The 19,328-nt window shown below is 48.5% G+C and overlaps 1 protein-coding gene across 2 annotated transcripts; it reads left to right on the top strand.

Annotated features, from left to right (window-relative positions):
* Positions 1 to 38: 38 nt before the first annotated feature.
* Positions 39 to 19,290, top strand: LOC105909278 (protein KIAA0100). Of its 2 annotated transcripts, XM_031573118.1 has the most exons (40): positions 39 to 1,288; positions 1,798 to 1,924; positions 2,169 to 2,218; positions 2,375 to 2,522; positions 2,697 to 2,815; positions 2,927 to 2,987; positions 3,183 to 3,372; positions 3,733 to 3,856; positions 3,943 to 4,067; positions 4,598 to 4,665; positions 4,787 to 4,923; positions 5,196 to 5,314; positions 5,871 to 6,064; positions 6,290 to 6,542; positions 6,679 to 6,884; positions 7,112 to 8,213; positions 8,474 to 8,665; positions 8,804 to 9,006; positions 9,201 to 9,319; positions 9,477 to 9,700; positions 9,934 to 10,124; positions 10,443 to 10,542; positions 10,773 to 10,972; positions 11,277 to 11,574; positions 11,727 to 11,884; positions 12,255 to 12,461; positions 12,790 to 12,889; positions 13,237 to 13,419; positions 13,642 to 13,763; positions 14,058 to 14,213; positions 14,375 to 14,490; positions 14,661 to 14,841; positions 14,937 to 15,023; positions 15,256 to 15,264; positions 15,856 to 15,966; positions 16,144 to 16,279; positions 16,897 to 17,024; positions 17,348 to 17,449; positions 17,579 to 17,713; positions 17,860 to 19,290. In XM_031573118.1, the coding sequence occupies exons 1-40, from the start codon at positions 1,221 to 1,223 to the stop codon at positions 18,049 to 18,051; spliced, it is 6,741 nt and encodes a 2,246-aa protein (XP_031428978.1). In that variant the 5' UTR covers positions 39 to 1,220; the 3' UTR covers positions 18,052 to 19,290. The 2 variants fall into 2 exon arrangements, with proteins under 2 accessions (XP_031428978.1, XP_012693346.2); XM_012837892.3 differs by lacking the exon at positions 15,256 to 15,264.
* The last annotated feature ends 38 nt before the right edge of the window (positions 19,291 to 19,328 follow it).

The raw sequence follows: 19,328 nt of genomic DNA, 5'->3' as shown, positions 1-19,328 counted from the left end.
ACGTTGTTATTAAATACTATTAAATACAGCATAAATTAAGAGGACCTAATGTAGTGGTGAAAACTCCTCGATAGGTTTCGGTTGGCTTTGTCAGTGGAGTCGAGCTCTCCCGTTGAGTTCCCGAGTTTTGTCAACAGTCCACCCATAGAGAGAAACGAGTCCACCCTCTTCAGGACCGGTGATAGACAGGATACAGCTATGCTGCAGCAGAATGACAGCTGTGTAACTTTGTTCGACATTTTCAAAGCTAGCTAATCTTGTAAGACTTACAAATCAACACCCTTCGGGTTGGACGAAATAGGAGGGATAACGGCCTTTCTTACACCTGGGTTGAAACGTATCAAATGTGTCTACAGCTTTGTTGTCGTGTCAGATGTAACGTTAGCTCACTGCTAGCTGGTAGTCGGTGTTTGAAGAACTTGGCAGCTATTCATTATAGCTAGTTACACCCATCGGTTATCAAAGGTTGTGATTCATTTGAGGCGTGGCATTACACTAGCATGGCTCTTGAGTTGCTCTTGTTCCAATTCATTATCAGAGACGAATCCGTTTAAAGAACCAGAAGAAGCTGACTTGAACATAATGTTCAGGGTCGGCTAGACGATTCTAGCTATAGCTAACTAGTTTGTTAGCCACTACTATGAATGTAGGTAAGAACCACATATTGGGTGCTTGCTTAAGGTGGTCAGCATCAGACTTTTGACAGCTGTAAATGCTGGAAGTTTGTTTTCCTTCCTGCACCACAACACTGGGGGTTACCTAACGTTAGCTGTTTAGTTGCTAACCACTGTGAACCTGCGAAGTTTGCATTTAAGCAGGGTTCGAGCTAGTTATAGTTAACGACTATTGTATGGCTGTGTAGTTGCTCTAACGGGCTTAACGTTATTCATTTAGTGAGCCCATGCAATGCACTTTGGCGTGTTGTTGCTAAGAACTGCACATTTAATTAACCGACTAAATTACAACTTGACCTTATTAGTCTGAAATGATTAAAAAGCACAATGTGAAACTTGTATAAAGTCGCCTTAACGGTAATACCACTGTAGATAGATGGTAGATATTTAAATACGTGTGTCAGGGTTTATTTTACAACTTTACGAGGCCAGTGACACCTGTATCGCAGGTGTTGTCCAGCAATTAAAGGGCTACATACTCGCATTGTAAGAGGCCGTAAATGGCCGTACACTGGATGTAAAACCACCGTTCCGCTACATTGAAGAATGTCTGTCCTGATGATTGCACTGCTGGCATTTTTGGTTCTGGGAATCCTGTCCATCATTCTTTTCAGGTAAGCTATCCATGGTTTATGCGAACTGCAATAAGAGTATAGGTATGGGATAACCATTTCTGCAAGTGCACAAGAACATGTTGACATGTGCAGCAGTTTTCTGTTTACACAAAACAACCCGCTATAACCGACCTAAAGCAGAACACACCTTTTCTGTAAATATTTTAACAGCTTGTGTTGAGACGGTGTCAGGTTTTGAATTAAAGAAGTACTTCAGAGACAGTAGAAATGCTTGCCAGTTAAAGGTCATGAATGCTGGCTGTGTAATTGCCACACTGCATGAAATACAGTAATATGCAGCACTTCAGTAATATGTATAATTATACACATGGGATTGGAATTACAATCGAAAACTGAGGGATGCATAGGTCGGTGCTCTTTGTGCACTAAATGTTGCATGAGACAGAAGACTGAGGGAAGCACCATGAACAACTGTTGAAAAGACAAAGTAGGCACAACTCTCCGTCCAGTATGTGGTGGTTTTCATTTCTCTCACGCGTTATTTTCAGATGGATAGTGTGCAGCCTGGCTGTGCGCTTCTGTGCAAAAGTGCTGAATGCCGAGCTGAAGATCAAGTCAGTGGGCCTCTTCTCAGTGAGGGGCATTAGTCTGCAGTTCCAGCCTCAGCACACTCTGGTGGGTGACTAGCTGGGTGGCTTTGTTGAAGGTTTCTCAGTAGCAAATACTGCTTGATTTTCTCTAGATGAAAGCAAGATGTGTAAAAATGTGGTTTTGTTTCAAACCGTTTTGAATGGTAACATTCTTCAATGTTGACGTAAATAAATGGACATCATGAGTAAGATCATCATTACTGATCATCCACAAGCCTCTCTCTGGTTGTCTTACACATTATGCATACTGTCCTATTTTTGGCTTCTAGGAAATTGACAAAGTATGGATTTCCAGCAAACTCCTAAACCAGGACCTGCCGTAAGTATTTCAGTGCCTTCTCTACGTATAGTATATTGTAGTGTTGTCACTCAAGGTCTCTCATTTCATTTGTATTGCCACCTGAGTAGTATTGTGATTAAGAAATCATGATCTTTATTGGTATATGCTAATGTGAGGTTTACTTGTTTGACTCAGGAGGTACTTGGCCCTGTGTGTGGGAGAGACCCGGGTTAGGATTGACCTCTTGGAGCCAATGAGACCACGGCTCCCCCAGAGCCCCAGGAATGACAAGGAGGGGGGCAAGCTCCCCCTCAGCCCCTCCACTGTACACTTCCTCTCTCAGGTACCCCAACTAATATCTACTGCACATTGTTCCTATCCATGGCAAAGGACAATTTTGCAGATCCATGCCTTTTTTACTTTGTTAAAGTTGAACTTGCGACGGTGCCAATACAAGTGACAGTCTGTGTCACATCTCAAGCCCCCTGAACTTCGCTCTGTGTCTTTCTCTTCCCAGTTGCTGTCCCTCCACATTGACTCCATCAATGTTATGGTGCTAAACCTGGCTTTGTCTGAGTCCCTGTGGCACATGACCACCACAGGAATCACCCTGCTGCTGGACCACCAGACCAAGAGGTGACTTGGCACAATGACCGCTACTTTTAGCGAGTGCGGGTACACCTTGCAGCTCAAGATTATTGTCATGCCTATGCTTTTTGACATTGACAGTTTTCATCCATCTCACAGGTTGGCCTGGGAATTCTCAGTGGGGCAGCTCAGCAGTAAAGTGCTGAAAAGCAGCCGCCTGGTGAGTTGAGAGAGTGATACGGAAATGATGGATTCAGCCTGGTCTTACATGGAATGTTTAACATTCTTTGCTGATAACATGGAATTCGGTGTTATTTCATTTAACTGATGTGTTGGTGGTGTCTGTGTGTGTGTGTCTATGTGTCTGTGTCTGTCTATGTGCCTGTGTGTGTGTGTGTGTGTGTTCCCCTCTCAGCAGGACACCTGTCTAGCTGAGGTGTCTCTGAGTTTGTCCGTGCAGGGGGACGTGAGTCTGCCGGAGCTGCATCCGGGGCACCTTGAGCTGAGCGTGCGCACGCTGCTGGCTGAGCTGCACGAGGGGCTGTTCCTGAGTCAGCTGCTGGTGCCGCCACCCAGCCCAGCGCACGCCAGCCACGACGCAACCGGTGAGGGAGCCGGCACAGCGTCATCAAACCCAGCTTGCATCTGGCCTCACCTTCACCTCACCCAGCACTCTTTGCTCACCTACTAATTGTATTCATTTGAGTTCATTCATTACTATGTGATTACTTGACGTGGCATGATTTCTAACAAACACCAGCGATTCTTGGAAACAGTATGCAAAAAATTAATGTGACATCCAGTTTGTGTGGAGAATAGTCCTGAGAACAGGACTTACCTGGATGGACAAGACTCTATGGGCTAAAGAGACTAAGGATCAGTAGATCACTAGAGTTAGTGGCCAGGATCGACTACTTCTCACAGAGTCTCTAACTGTTCTGTGATGCCTTTCATCTCTCCTGTAGAGTGTGAGGAGGATCTGTTCATTCAGACAGTGGCAGTGGACCAGTTCCACCGGCTGCTTCCTCAGAAGGTCAATGTGGAGTTTGAGAACACGAACATCACCTTGTCCATGCACAGCCAGAAGAGGTCAGTACTGTAGTAGGTCATATTTGCACAGACAATAGCCCACATGGAGGAGGTGGCATCTAAATTCTGATTCCTTATGCATGCAGACACTTGAACTGGACCCTCAAGTCTCTGAAGGTAGGCTACGGGCGAGAAGACCAGCAGCCCGCCCTCAGGAGCTTCACACCAGAGCTGAGCTTTCCCCAGAGCAACCTGGAGCTCCTCCTGGAGGGTGAGACGGACGGACGGACGGACGGACGGACGGACGGACGGACGGACGGACGGACGGACGGACGGACGGACGGACGGACGGACGGACGGACGGACGGACGGACGGACGGACGGACGGACGGACGGACGGACGGACGGACGGACGGACGGACAGACAGACAGACAGACAGACAGACAGACAGACAGACAGACAGACAGACAGACAGACAGACAGACAGGACATGGATGAAGTCTGAGACATATATCTCTGGACAGTCCATATGTTTACATTTTCATTAATTTATGCATTATGCCCTTATACGAGCGAGACAAAAAACTGGTTGTATTTTGTAGGAAGCCAATTCTGTATTTGTGTTTGTGGCCCATGGGGAATAGAACCTTTGGAAGCAAATTAAACTTCATAGTGAAACATTCTTCAGATTAAGATTTGAAGAGAGACCATGGCTGATGGCAGAAGTGGAGAAACAGCTAAATAAAGACTGTCATTTAGACCTCCAAACAAACCTTTATTCTTCTCCCTAACCTCTACAGACGGGCTTCTCCTGTCCCAGAGCCGTCAGAGAATCCTCTGCCTCAACACTCTAAAGACTGTACTGCAGGTAAGGGCCATCTGTGAGCAGTGAAGGGTGATCTGAAATAGGGTTCAATCCAATTCTCCTATGAGAAGTGTTTTCGTTGCTAGGTTCCTGCTGGCTAATCCCTTCCTCTCCTATTCCCCAGGTGACGTCGGTGGACATATCCGGCTCAGTCACCGTCAACACCTGCATCATCCACTACCGCCACCAGGAGTTCTCCCATTGGCTGGACCTCCTCTCATGGGAACAGCTGTTTCAGAGGAAGTCTGCACAGAGGAAAAAGTATGACCATCTGTCTCGAGACTTGACATCCTTTGTGTTTACACCTGAAGCCAGTTCTTGTGTGCATGTTTGTATGTTTGTGTGTGTGTGTGTGTGTGTGTGTGTGTGTGTGTGTGTGTGTGTGTGTGTGTGTGTGTGTGTGTGTGTGTGTGTGTGTGTGTGTGTGTGTGTGTGTGTGTGCGTGTGTGCGTGCGCTTGTCTGTTAGTTTAATCCATGTGTGTATCTGTTTGCTTAATGCGTGTGTGTACATGACTGATCTGCTCCCATGCAGGCGTTTCCCACATCTGGATGCCCCCGTGCTCGTCACCTGCTCCGTGTCTAATGTGAACGTGTCGGTGCAGCTGGGAGACACGCCACCCTTCGCCCTGGGCTTCATATCAACCAACGCAGGTAAGGACAGAACCTCTCTAAGGACACCGTACCAAAACATGGCCTTTGCAACACTGGCATCCTCATACACTGCTACACACTTGTGTTGTACAACACAAATAGAGGCTTGTGTCCTTAACAGGATGAGTTTGAATAGCTTTTGTAATAGGTATGCAAGGATGGGCACACAGGAAATGAATGGAGAGACAATCAAACAGGGCACCTCTAGTATAAATCACAACGCTTGACTATTGCGGTCGATTGTTAGGCATTATTTTCAGTCACACCCTCACCTGATTAGATATGGGCTGTAGGTGCAGTAACTTGTCCTTTGGTTACATATTAACTAGGCTCCTTTTGTTTTGGCCGATAGTAAAACTGCAAATACATGTAGCACATTCCATGTAATCAGAACCAAAAGGATGGAAATCCGTCTTTCCCCTCTAGGGGACATGTTGAACCACATAATAACTTGAGGTTTACTCAATGCTAATATGAGTGGCCAGACAGAAGAGGAAACATGTTAAAGCCCAAGCTGGGTGGGCTGTGATTTGAGACGGGTTTGTTGTGCTTGCAGAACTGCGTCATCTCCTGGAGGCGGCCGGTGATGCAGATAGTGGGAGCGACCACAGAGGGCAGCAGAGAGCCTCCGTGTCCCTGGATCACTTCTGGTGGCGTGTGGGTCAGGGCTCCCACATCCAGCAGGCCCCGCACCCCCCAGGGAAACACGTGTGGGGAGAGGCCATCATCCTGGACTCCTTCACACTGCAGGTAACTTAGCAGAACAGGACTCTCGGCACCAAAACCTCCTCAAACTATCTATGATGTGAGCAAGGTTCTACTGTATAATTAGTCCTTATTATACATGTGAAATATCTGCATGCTTTTTTTATGAACAGTTATATATATATGGACATGTTATATATAACTGGCAATGCAAACATTTCTGTTGTGTTTTAATTAATTTCTAACCCCCATCTCATGTGACTGAAACAGGGTAGCTGTAGTGAACCTCAGACGTCCAGCCCTGCCAAGAGTCTGAGTGTGGAGTCCAGTCTGAAGGGGCTGCAGGTGGAGGTGTCGGAGACCTGTGCCCTCTGTCTGTCCCGCCTGCTGTCTCTCTTCGCCCCCAACGGCACGCCTAAAGCCCCCGTCCCCGTGCCTTCTCACCCAACCCCCTCCCCCCTGCTCCTCAGGCTGGAGCTCAGCCTGGACGATGTCAATGTGTTCACCCTCTCCAATGTTGCAGGTGGGCGGGATCTGCTGATGTCCAATGCTCTCTGAGCTAAAACAAATATTCACATTCTATTGAATTTGATTGAAAAAGTACAAGCTGAAATGATGGTGTACACCATATTTTTTTAACCATCTGTTTCCTGTCTCAGGTGCTGTTGCATTGAGAGTGGACACGGTCCACGCTTTGGGCTCTGGGGAGAGCTCACAGCTTGCTGTGAAGGGCATGGCTCTGTCGGTGGTCAAAGTGCTGACGGACAGCATGGAGCCTTGCTGCCCCGCTGCTGAAACCCTCTGCCCCATCCTCAGCCTCACCTCTCTGGCCTCATCATATCTCCCCAGCACACACAGCCTGGAGGTACGACACTCACTATTCTATAAAACGCCTAGCTAGTACAGGGGTTAGAAGTTACAATGCTCCAGATGCATGAGTGGCTCCAGTCGAATAGAATGTCTACTTTCCAATATGTGTAGAGTGCAATAGAGATTACAGTCCACTGTCTGCATGTACCTTTGTGGGACTATCAGTATTATAATTGCACTGGGTGTCAAAGTGCCTTCTGTAACCATGCCCCCTCCTAACAGGCGCAGTGTGATGAAGCCTTATCAGTCCAGTGGACACCATCCGATCACATGTTCATATATCAGCACATCACTGAGACCAAAGCCTCCTGGAGCACTCTGTCATCAGCAATGAGGCCATTTGAAGGGCAGGAACCCGAGGAGGAGCAGGAGACCGATACAATGGCAGACTCCTCTACCTGCTCTACTGAGAAGAGGGTCCTCAGCCTCAGCCTGGAGCTGAAGAGCTCCTCCCTCACTGCCTCTGTAGGGGAGCAGAACTTCATTCTCCTGCAGGCCGACACACTCTCCCTCTCCAAGCGCGCCGGCTCTGTCCAGGCCAAGTCGCCACGCGTGGTCTTCAACTTCGACGGTAACGACATCTTCACCTTCTTAGACTCCGAGCTGCAGATGCTGGAGGAGCTGGAGGAGATGCGTCCCCACCGCGACCACTTCCCCTTCCTGGCCACCGCCTCCAACCGCGTCTGGCTCTTTACCATCCCCAGCGTGGGCGTGGAGTTCCCTTACCAATACAACTTCTCCCAGACCTTTGACCAGGCCATCGGGGTCCAGAAGTGGCTGAAGACCCTGCACCAGAGCAGCACCGGTGGCGGGGGCAGCGGTGCTACCCAGCCTGCCGAGGCCCAGCGCCTACCCCCGGACTTGCTCATCCGGATCAGCCAGTTCTCCTTCGTCTTCCTGGACGACGTGTTCGAGATCAAGCTGCGCGACAACTACGAGCTGATGAAGGACGAGAGCAAGGAGAGCGCCAAGCGGCTGCAGCTGCTGGACCGCAAGGTGGCCGAGTTGCGCAAGCAGCACGGCGAGCTGCTGCCCGCCCGCAAGATCGAGGAGCTCTACACCTCGCTGGAGCGCAAACACATCGAGATCTACATCCAGCGCTCGCGCCGCCTCTACGCCAACACGCCCATGCGCAAGTCGCTGCTTACGTGGACCGTGGCTGACCTGGAGCTGGTTGTGCTGGCCGACCAGGCGCTGCACGGGCCCGAGCGCGTCCGAGAGCAGCTGAGGGACATCGACAGCGTCAGCCCCTTCCCCCGAGACGGCCTGCCGCTGGCCGTGCAGTGGTGCCGTGCCTTCAGGTTCAATCTCTCAGCCTACCTGGGTGAGTCCTCACGAGACACTGAGGTGTTGGAGCAGCGTTTGGCTTTGCACTCATGATCTAATCAGGTGGCCTTCTACTTCATATGTAAAATGACTAGTTTACCCCAACATTAGCAGACAAGATTAGAATATGCAGCCTACACCTTGGCAGTTATTATTTCCATAAATGAATGAATGAATGAATAGTTTCTGCTGAGTGTGAGCTGTAAATTCTGTTTTAACTCCTGAACGCTCTCCTGTCACCTCTCTCCTGTGGAACAGTGCGTATCCGTGACTACCCACGTTATCTGTTTGAGATCCGTGACTGGGCCCTATCTGGGCGGTTGGTCGGGGCAGAGCAGGACGGACACCCACGGGCACGGCGTCGGCAGATTGTGCGTCTGGGCCAGCCATGGGGGGACGTGACCGTCCTGAGGAACATGCCACCACTCAAATTCTACTACGATGTCGAATGTGAGCAAAACCTTTACAACTAAACCGCTTTTTTAAATGCCCTTCATTTATGATCCATTCCTCACTAATTGATGTGCGCTTATTAATTGAATGCGTCCCTCAAGAAGCTGATTGGCTCATTTCTTCTGCTCCCCACAGCGGACATCTCCCTGTACACTATTGTGTGGGGGCCGTGCTGGGACCCCGCCTGGACTTTGATTGGCCAGGTGGTGGACCTGCTGACCAAACCCACGGCGGACACGTCCCCCCCGCTGGCCTGGTGGGACAAGAGCCGCCTGCTGCTGCACGGACGCTGGCAGATGGACATCGAACAGGCCAACCTCCACCAGCTCGCCACCGAGGTACTTCAACCGTCAAGTTCAGGATTCTTTTAAACTCATCTCTGTTTAAACAGTTTCCAAATTATGTCTGCTGGTAACTAAAAGATCAAAACTAAATGGGCACATATGTGTATTACTTTTTTTTTTTTAAATAATGTTTAATAGATGTACATGTGGAAAGAATATATGGAGCTGAATGAGATTTTGCCTTGTAGGACCCCTACAACACTACAGAAAACATGCACTGGGAATGGATGAAGCTGAACTTTCACTGGAAACCTGGGCAGTTTGTCTATAGGGGAGACCTGGATGTCAACGTCAGGACAGCCTCCAAGTAAGGATGTTGTTGTTTCCCAAGCAATAATTCTGAGGGTAATTGGAGGCTGTTGCCAGAGCAACAGAGCAAATCAGCTACTAATGACTCACAGGCTCAATGTTCAGTGACATTACTTCATTGCTGCTTTTTTGCTAATACCTGTCCCCTCTAACAGGTATGATGATATCTGCTTCCTGCACCTGCCCAACCTGTGTATGACCCTTGACCTCCAGTGGCTGTGTCATGGCAACCCTCACGACCACCACTCTGTGCAGCTCTGCTGTGCGGAGAACGAGGCTGACGTCACCTCTGGCCAATCACATGACTCCTACCGGGCCTTCCGCTCAGAGAACCTCAACCTCTCCATGACCATGGACCACAACCAGCACTGCGGCACAGGTCAGGAGGGCTCCTGCCCAAAAGCCCATTCTAGTGATGTCTGAACAGATTAACCTGTCTGAAATCTCTCTTGACATGAACTGTGCTGTACACTTCGCTGTGGCCATTCTGGTGTGTGGTCCTGACAATTTCCAGTTCCTTTTTCAGGCTTGGTCAGATCTGAGCTTGACCGCGTGTGTGCACATGCGCGTGTGTGTGTGTGTGTGTGCGTGTGCGTGTGCGTGTGTTCTCAGAACCCTGCCAGCCACGGATCCTCCTGTACAGCAGCACCCTGCGCTGGATGCAGAACTTCTGGGCCACCTGGACCGGTGTGTCCCGGCCCATCTGCCGGGGGAAGCTCTTCCACAGCCTCAGGCCCTTGCGTAAGAAGCTGGGTCAGCACTACAAGCAGATGTCCTTCACCGCCGCCTTCCCCCAGCTGCAGGTGAGGCCTGGAGTGACAGAGAGAGAGGGACATACAGTATCTAATGGGCATACAGGACAATAACAATACATTTCCTGTTCTCGGTGGTTGAATTGAGGTCAAATTGAAGTGACTTCAGCCATATGAGGGTGGGAACATTACTCCGTAGTGTTCTGCCAGCTAGTTAGCACATAGCACGCTTTCATTCTTTTTCATTAATTTGCAAAAAACCAATGAGACTGTGCCAGGTCACTAGCCGTCCATCATGGCTTAGTGTGGTTGTGCACACAGGTGTGTCTCATTCACTCTGCCCCCGTTGTGTCCCCCTCTGTCCTGCAGGTGCATTACTGGGCCTCCTTCGCGCAGCAGCGAGGCATCCAGGTGGAGTGCTCTAAGGGCCACGTCTTCACCAGAGGAGCTCAGAGACTCATCCCACAGGGTGAGACAGTCCACCACTCATACTCATGCTGTATAAATACAACTCATTTGACACGAGGGAGCAGCCATTTGAATTGGTCTAAAGTGCATGGTCAGGGTTATGATGGTTACACAGTGTTTTGAATGACTAGCTTATTACATAGTTATGAGTCATGAGTATTTGTGAAAGATGGATACAGGGTGTAATGGTAACTCGCACACTAGTGCTCACAGTATGCATACTCTCCGTAGCTGGGACGGTCATGAGGAGGCTGATCTCTGAGTGGAGCGTGACTCAGATGGTCAGCGACCTCTCGCTGGTCACCGTGCACCTCATGGCCTCCACCTGGGACGAGACCGCCGACCACCAGATCAACGCCCAGGTGAAGAAGACCCACCTGCTCAGCCTCTCCGCCCTCAGCTACCAGCGGCAGAGCAACCGCATGGAGGAGGTGAGGGACGAGCCACACACACAGCCACTGCTAACAGGAGAGTGTAGAATGGTTAATGTCGCCTACCACTACTGCATACTCCTTCCTAATGGTATACGCTTATGGGAGGGGGGGGCTTTGAGAAATACCTCAACTTTATTAACACAAAGAAGTCAAAACAGACAAAAACACATTAAATATGCAATGTACCAAAAACCCCATGCCTTCTCACCATAATTGTTGATAGGTATTCTGGAGCGCACCGTGAACACAGACCCTTTCAGAAACAGACACACACTGACTGCGCTCTCTCTCCCTACCGTAGGAGACGAGTTCCAAAGACGAGAGCAACGCCCCTTACACACACAAGCTGTGCCTGGTGGACCTGCGGGCCTCGTGGACCCCCACCAACAGGAACATCGCCTTCGGCCTGTACGACGGCTACAAGAAGGCGGCCGTGCTGAAGAGGAACCTGTCCACCGAGGCGCTCAAGGGCCTGAGGATCGACACGCAGCTGCTGGCCAAGAAGCTCAGGCGCACCGGCTCCACCTACCTGTCCAGCACCGCCCCCTCCACCCCCACCATCACCGCCCCCAGCCGTGCCGACAAGAGCCAATCAGAAGGTGCGGGGGGTACTGGTGTCAAGCTCGGTGTACAAAGAGCCTCTGTCATTGTTCTGTGGCACTTCCTCATGATGTTCGGTGATCATTTCTCTTGTTGATGTACTTATGTAAAAGCCAAGACTGAATCATATTTTTCCTTCCCCCCCCCACAGGCACCTCCATGCTCCAGAGACTGATCGAGGAGACGGACAAGTTTGTGGTGTTCTCTGAGGAGGAGTCGGGCGTGAGCGACCAGCTCTGTGGCATCGCCGCCTGCCAGACAGACGATGTGTACAACCGGAACTGGTTCATCGAGCTGGTCAATGGGCAGGTAGGGTTCGGACGTCAACTTTGTTACTACTTGCTTTACTTTAATACAAAAAAATGTGTTCTCTATGTAAAATTGTAAGTGGGGACAACAATTGAAAGCAGTGACCGTTTTATAAACTTAGATGGAAGTTATTATATCAATGAATTCAATTATTCAGTTGTTCAGTGTAAATTGTTGATTTGAGATGAGTTGATGACTTCATTGCAAAATATCCTATGTCTATGAAAGCTGCGTCCTAAACATCGTTGAATGTGTCCATTAACAGCATCTCTTGACATTTGATGTGTGTGTTCAGATGATGCTGCGAGGTGCAGAGACATCCGGCTGCGTCCATTAACAGCATCTCTTGACATTTGATGTGTGTGTTCAGATGATGCTGCGAGGTGCAGAGACGTCCGGCTGTGTCCTGGTGTCTGCAGCCAAAGCCCAGCTGCTGCAGAATGAGCACCACCCGGCCTGGTACAACGACACGCTGAAGCAGAAGACCACATGGACCTGCCTGCTGGATGGCATGCAGTACTTTGCCACCATGGACGCAAACCCCTCTGACCAGGAGGACTGGCAACTCTGGCTGGAGGTGAGATAGAGAGATAGAGACAACCTAGAGGGCATGAGAGGAGCAAAGGTCAATCTGAGCAGCATTTTTTTTTTTTTTTTACATGGCGGTTAAGAAAATATCTGTGCTGTTGAATGTAGTCGTATTCACATGTAGCAGTTGCAAGTGACACCAAGGAAAGGGTTTAGCAAAGCACTGTGTTAAGACATATACAGGCGTTTACATAGACCTTTTTTCAGACTTCCGCTAGTTAAATATTGGAATTTCATCAGTCATGATAATGTTCTCTGTGAGCTCATTAAAAGTTCCCCCCAGACTCTAAGCACCTCCTCTCTGTTTGGCTGTGTAGGTGAAGAACATTGAGGAGCACCGTCAGCGGAACCTGGACTCCGTACTGGAGCTGATGGAGAGTGGCCAGGCAGTGGGAGGCATGGTCAGCACCACCACCGGTAAGACGACTCCGCTCTTCTCCTCTCCCTCCTGGACTATTAACTCGGTAGCCTCACAAAGACAGGCCTTATTGGGTTCTTTAAAAGAAAAAGAGCCTTTTTAATACAGAGTAAAGGTTTCCTGGGACTGCTGATAGTACAACTTTTCCGTGACTAAAATAAACACATTTCTAAGTGATTGATTTTCAAGATTATCATCTTCAGCATATAAATATGACTGTCAATAAAATGCATCAGCCATTTATTCGGTCATACCAGTTTTTTTTTTTTTTTTTTTTTTTTTTTTAATGTTTTGAAATGATCCGAAGAGTAAGCTAGCCTGGCTAACTGATGTGCTCGCCCCCCAGACTGGAACCAGCCGTCTCAGGTGCAGGAGACGCCTCAGGTGCAGCGCATCATCTCCCGCTGTAGCTGCCGCATGTACTACATCGGCTACAGCCACGATATCGACCCTGAGCTGGCCACGCAGATCAAACCGCCAGCGATCCGCAACGACCACGAGAAAGAGGACCTGCTCAACAAACAGGCTGGTGAGAGGCGCTGAATGTATCAATGTGGGGCAGTTCTGCCCAGAAGTCTCCTAAAGTTCTAGAAACTCATTGTGAAAAGGTTACTAGGTTGGTTATTATGCAAAATGCAAATGGGTACAGAAATAACATGTTTTGGGGATTTGTTTGTTATCCTATGAATCTTTTGGGAGAGCCTCCCCTTGACCCAAATGATGAGAGCAGTGTCGCTCCCCTCCTATCTAGGTGCTGTAGACACATTCACCCTCATCCACCACGATCTGGAGATCTCCACCAACCCTGTGCAGTACGCCATGATCCTGGACATCGTCAACAACCTGCTGCTGCATGTGGAGACCAAGCGGAAGGTTAGCAGAAGCTCAGTCACCACCCCTTTATTTAGACAGATATATCTGCTCGTAGCATAGTAAACGTCAAACTGAAATATGCTGGAATATATATAAGATTGTAGCTGTCTGGATTACTGATTTATTAGATTAAAGCAAGCCTTGTGCATCTGTACAGCTCTAAGTAGCCTGTAACCAGTGGCCTGTCTATGGCATAGATTCTTTACATGGCACATTTGATTTAGGAAGAGCTTGCAGTCCGCCTATGTTCGTGCCCGTGTTCATGGTCACGGTTGTTGTTGTGTTGTGCTGCAGGAGCACAGTGAGAAGAAGCAGCGCGTGCGGTTCCAGCTGGAGATCTCCAGTAACCCCGAGGAGCAGCGCAGCAGCATCCTGCACCTGCAGGAGGCCGTCCGCCAGCACGTGGCCCAGATCCGCCACCTGGAGAAGCAGATCTACACCAACATCAGGGTGAGCACCTTCACCTCCAACATGGTCTCACTATTCAGCTGGCGGTAGAATTGCTAGATCACTCCTTCAGGATGTTTGTGGTTGTGGAGGTGCTTTATTAGCCTGTGGTCTCCACTTAGTGCTGTTTGCTCTGTGCCCCCCCTGTATCTCTACACTCTCAGCTGGATGAGCTGCGAGGCGGAGAGCTGTCGGACATGAACCAGAAGCTGCAGAACCAGCTCAACCAGGAGAAGACCGACCTGCAGATGAAGAGTGAGGAGCTCAACATCCTCATCAGGTGAGCCAGCACACGGCCCAAAAGCACACCGAGAGTCAAATTAGAAATCATTATACATCAGAATTAGTGTGTGGTGGGACAGGCGTTTATTTAGAGAGTGACGCAGTTTAACACCATACTATTGCTTATCCATTTTGTGCGCTGATTTTCCCACCACTTGCCACCCCCAGATGCTTTAAGGACTTCCAGCTGCAAAGAGCCAACAAACTGGAGCTGCGGAAGCCTCCGGAAGACGTGAGTGTGGTGCGGCGCACGGAGATCTACTTCGCACAGGCGCGCTGGTGCCTGACGGAGGAGGACGGGCAGCTCGGCATCGCCGAGCTGGAGCTGCAGAGGTTCATGTACAGCAAGGTGGGACAACACGGCCTCCACATACTCCTGTTGGGTCTCACCGGGACAGATCACGGCTGTGAGATCTTACACCTTTGCTCTTTTGGTCTCCACAGCTAAATAAGTCAGATGACACGGCAGAGCATCTCCTTGAGTTGGGCTGGTTCACCATGAACAACCTGCTGCCCAATGCTGCTTATAAGGTAAGGATGCATGAAAGGAGAGGTGTCCATTTATTTGAAAATAGAGAGAAACAGCTGCATATCAAAGCCGAACATCAGAACTGACATGTTCATGTTTCAGAGGTAGCTTGAGTGACTAAAACAGGAAGGCTCTTACCCCCTGAGTGTTATGGACGCAGTCTGTTTTCTCAAAGATACTCCTCAAGGCTGTATTTAAATGATTTACTCTTCTTTACCTGCTCTCTTTATGCAGCACGTGCGGGTATGTATAGTTGTGGTAACGGAGTTCTCTACTGAGGTGCCTCACCTCTGACCTCATCCTCCATGGTTGATCATATTCCACAGAATAGTCTCTCTCCATCTCACCACCTCATGCATCCGTGGGAATGTGTCCCTATTCTCCAATTACCATGACTCATACCCTATTTGGTTCAGAGCAATTCTGTGTGTCCTTCTCTGTCTATGTTGCCATCACGCCTTGTCCATCGTATGTTGTGGGAATGAATCACAGAATCCTTCCTCACTGCACCATCACTGTCATAATCACAACCTCTACCATTCTTCGTTGTGTTCCTGCGGCTGTGATGGATTGGCCCGTTCTGTAAACAGTTCCACCCCTAAAGCAGCCCTGGGCTAAAATATTCATGATCACTCCAGAGGTGATACTGCTGCCCTCCCCTATACATCACGCCCATATGGAATGTGGGGCTGTGTGAAGGTGTCCCATGACTGCATGTTTGTGGAAACGGAATCAGATGCTCATACAAGTCACTCCTTTTGGTCTTGGCCTTGGCCTTTGTAGAGGATGTGATATGATTGGCTGTCCTAAGTGTCCTTCTGATGACTGTTTCAGGTGGTGCTACGCCCCCAGAGCCCCTGCCAATCAGGACGCCAGCTCGCCCTGCGCATCTTCAGTAAGGTCCGCCCCCCCGTGGGTGGGATCTCTGTCAAGGAGCACTTTGAGGTGATCAATTAGATACAGTCATTGATTTCAGTTTTGATTGATTTGAATTTTTGATTAAAATAAAAAAACAACATTGTAGTCACAGATTGTCGGTTTGAAATATTTAAAATGAAACGAATTCAAATTAGTGTGGTGCGCTATATAATTTCAATGCAATGTGATGTTTGTCATCCACAGGTGAATGTAGTCCCACTCACCATTCAGCTCATGTACCAGTTCTTCAAGCGCATGATGGGATTTTTCTTTCCTGGGAGGAATGTAGAGGAAGAGGACATAGGAGATGAGGAGGACAAGTTCAGAATGGTCACTACAGGTCAGTGTGCCCAACCTGAAAACAAACTACTTACAGTATATTGACAATTACGTTTTTGGTATTATGTTATTTTGGGAAGCACGGAGATGGGGGTTTCTTTCACAAATCGTATGCACAGGCAAATATGTATGGATTCTGTGTGGCTCTGTGTGACCATGATAAAAACTGCCTCACACTGCATGTAAGCTGTACATATTTTTCTGTGGGTATTTTGTTTAGAAGCTTTGTGTACATATAAAACATGACCATTTTTATGCACTCATTATTTTCATCTTATGTACAGGCAGTGGATGGTAATTGTATAAACTAGTGTATCCTAGTGTTTGCCCTTCACCTCTCTTGCTCCTGTTATCACACATGTTCTGTTCTTTCTAAAGGTCAGTGAAGGTTTCCATTGATTTTTCCTCCCTCTAGTCTGTCTGTTGGGAATATCGGATTCCTGCCTAATGCATGTTATGTCATACCTGTGGACCTCAGCGGGCTATAAAAGGCGCCTGTTCGGCCTGACATTGAGGAGAGGGCTGTGGTGATACAGCCGGATCACGTTTTTCCGCATGTGATTTAGGGAGTCTGCCTGAGGCTCCCTCCCCCTATTAATTGGTTTGTCCCAAACGCAGGTATCCCTGTGGCCAAGCCAAGGCAGCTATCGGAAGATTCCCTCGTCGGGTTGGGCACGAGTAAAGGTGTGGCTCAGGGCCTGAACCGCTCATCAGGTGTCAGGAGATCGTTCCGCAAACCCCCTGAGGTATCAGAATGTCTTTCACAATCACACATCAGCAGAACACTCCAAAAATACCCCTGTCACTCAGTCACGTTTAAATTATACCGCACTTCTCTTGCAAGTGAATGCAGTTCAAATGTTTTTCTGTGTACCAATGATTGATAGTGATAAATCGAAGAGTATGTAGAAATGGAGCTGCAAATAGAAATGAAAATGCTGTGAAGACCATACCGTGAAAATGACTTTTGAACTTCCAGTAATATTTTTCCCAAGTGACTTTCAAATGTATTTATGCATTAAGATCATGAGGGCTTAAATTGTGATGCAATATTTTTCCTCTCACTCAGCATCCTGTGGACGACATCGACAAGATGAAGGAAAGGGCGGCCATGAACAACTCCTTCATCTACGTCAAGATCCCGCAGGTCCCTCTGTGTGTCAGCTACAAGGTTTGTAAAGTACACACACTCAATAACATTAAAAAGCTGTATTTGTGTATGGATTTTTCAGAATATCCTTTCTCTCAGATTATTAACACTAAATATCTTACCTCTCTCTGTGTGTAAATCTGATGAAAGGGAGAGAAGAGCAGCGTTGACTGGAAGGACCTGAACTTGGTCCTGCCATGTTTGGAGTACCACAATAACACATGGACCTGGCTAGACTTTGCCATGGCCGTGAAAAGGGACAGCCGCAAGGCCTTGGTGGCTCAGGTATTGGACACTCACAGTTACACTCATGACAATAAGACTGTGGATTGAGAATTTGACCTGAGAATTCCTAGCATTCTATTTGGATCTCTTACTTGGCTTCTCTCCCCCTCCCTCTCCCTCCCTCTGCCCTATGTCCCTCATCCAAGATGATCAAAGAGAAGCTGCGTCTGAAGCCGAACTCGGGTTCAGATGCGCGGGGGAAGGCGGCACTCGAGGGCCGGCAGGCGGACAGCAGCATGCAACAGCAGGAGGAGGACGAGAAGGCCAGGCTGCTCATCGGCCTCAGCACGGCTGACAAGAGCTCCGGCAAAAAGAGCATCTTCAGCCGCCGCAAATGACCAGGCCGCGGCCCACCGCCCTCCCAACCTGCCCCCTTCCCCACGGGAAGGTAAGGGAGCAGCCAGCAGGCCACCGCTGTCCTGCCAGTCCTGGACCGAGCACGGGGCTGCAGACAGTTGGCAGTGGCCCCCTGTAATGAGAACTACTAGCGGGAGAGCAGAGCGCGTCTCTTCCTCCCCCTTCTCCCTCCCCACCACCTGTGCTGCCTTCTGAGCTCCAGGCAGGCCCGAGACACAGCGATCTCGGCCTCCTGGAGAAACCTCGCCTACCGCCCGCCCGAGCTCACGCCCTGGAGGCACTGAGCTGGGTGCCTGCTGTACTGTCTGTCGAAGAATATAGTTTCATCTAGCGTGGCTCTCCATGTGTGCTTCTTTGTGTGTGCCATGCCCACCACCCACTCTTTTTTTTCACTTAATCACATTTACTGACCTACATTGCACAGCTGAACGGTTAGCGTTGCCTTCTCTTGCAGTTTAAGTATTCATGGTTAAAATCCTCTCCTGCTGGGACGGGAGAATGAATTCAATAGAAAACTGAATGCTTGTGTTATGCTCACCTCAAAATACTCCATCAGAACCACAATGGTTTTTATTACTCTTGTGTGATCCATTAGCACTACTAATACATGCATCATTGACAGGTTGATGAATTGCTCAATAACACAACATTTCAATTAGTGTAAATTGTTGTTCTCCTTACGTGTTGTCTGTAGGAGATCCTCTGGAATAGACTTGGACTGAATTCAGAGGCATTAGTGCTGGCTTCTCTGTATCACCATCATCTCTGTGCAATACTGTACCAAAACAAAACACGGGGAAAAATGCTGAGGCTTTACTGTATTGGCTTTATTTATGGCGTACTGGCATATGTGATTCAGTCACATCAGTGTTCCTCGTAAAAGCATAAATGTACACAGCCTGTTATAATAATGTTTTGTAATTTTAACAACAATGGCACTTTTTTTACAAAAAGTATTTTCACATATTTTGTAACCATGTGAATTATTTGATTTGTGTACATTGTGAGTGCTGTTTAACTTTAGATACAGCTTCTTTAAAGCTATAACTATTGAGTATTCCAGTAAATAATTTCAAGACAAAGTAAATTTAAGCACTATTTTGCGCACCCATATGGATTGTAAAATGATTGACCACGGTTATCTGTAAATTCTTCGGGCAGATCCTGCCCCATGCATGTATCAAAAAGAAATTGTCAATAAAAAGAATGTCACCAAATGGTATCAGCGTCAGCATCCCATGACTGGATGGATACCAAG

The sequence above is a fragment of the Clupea harengus genome, chromosome 9 (assembly GCF_900700415.2).
Source record: "Clupea harengus chromosome 9, Ch_v2.0.2, whole genome shotgun sequence".
NCBI lineage: Eukaryota > Metazoa > Chordata > Actinopteri > Clupeiformes > Clupeidae > Clupea > Clupea harengus.
This window is presented reverse-complemented; position numbering and strand designations above follow the sequence as displayed.

Excerpts from the sequence above, each read along its gene's own strand:
- LOC105909278 (XM_031573118.1), top strand. The coding sequence starts at position 1,221 with ATGTCTGTCCTGATGATTGCACTGCTGGCATTTTTGGTTCTGGGAATC. Across the intron at positions 11,885-12,254 it reads TCGAGCTGGTCAATGGGCAG|ATGATGCTGCGAGGTGCAGA; the intron begins GTAGGGTTCGGA and ends GTGTGTGTTCAG. Across the intron at positions 17,714-17,859 it reads GCAAGGCCTTGGTGGCTCAG|ATGATCAAAGAGAAGCTGCG; the intron begins GTATTGGACACT and ends CCCTCATCCAAG.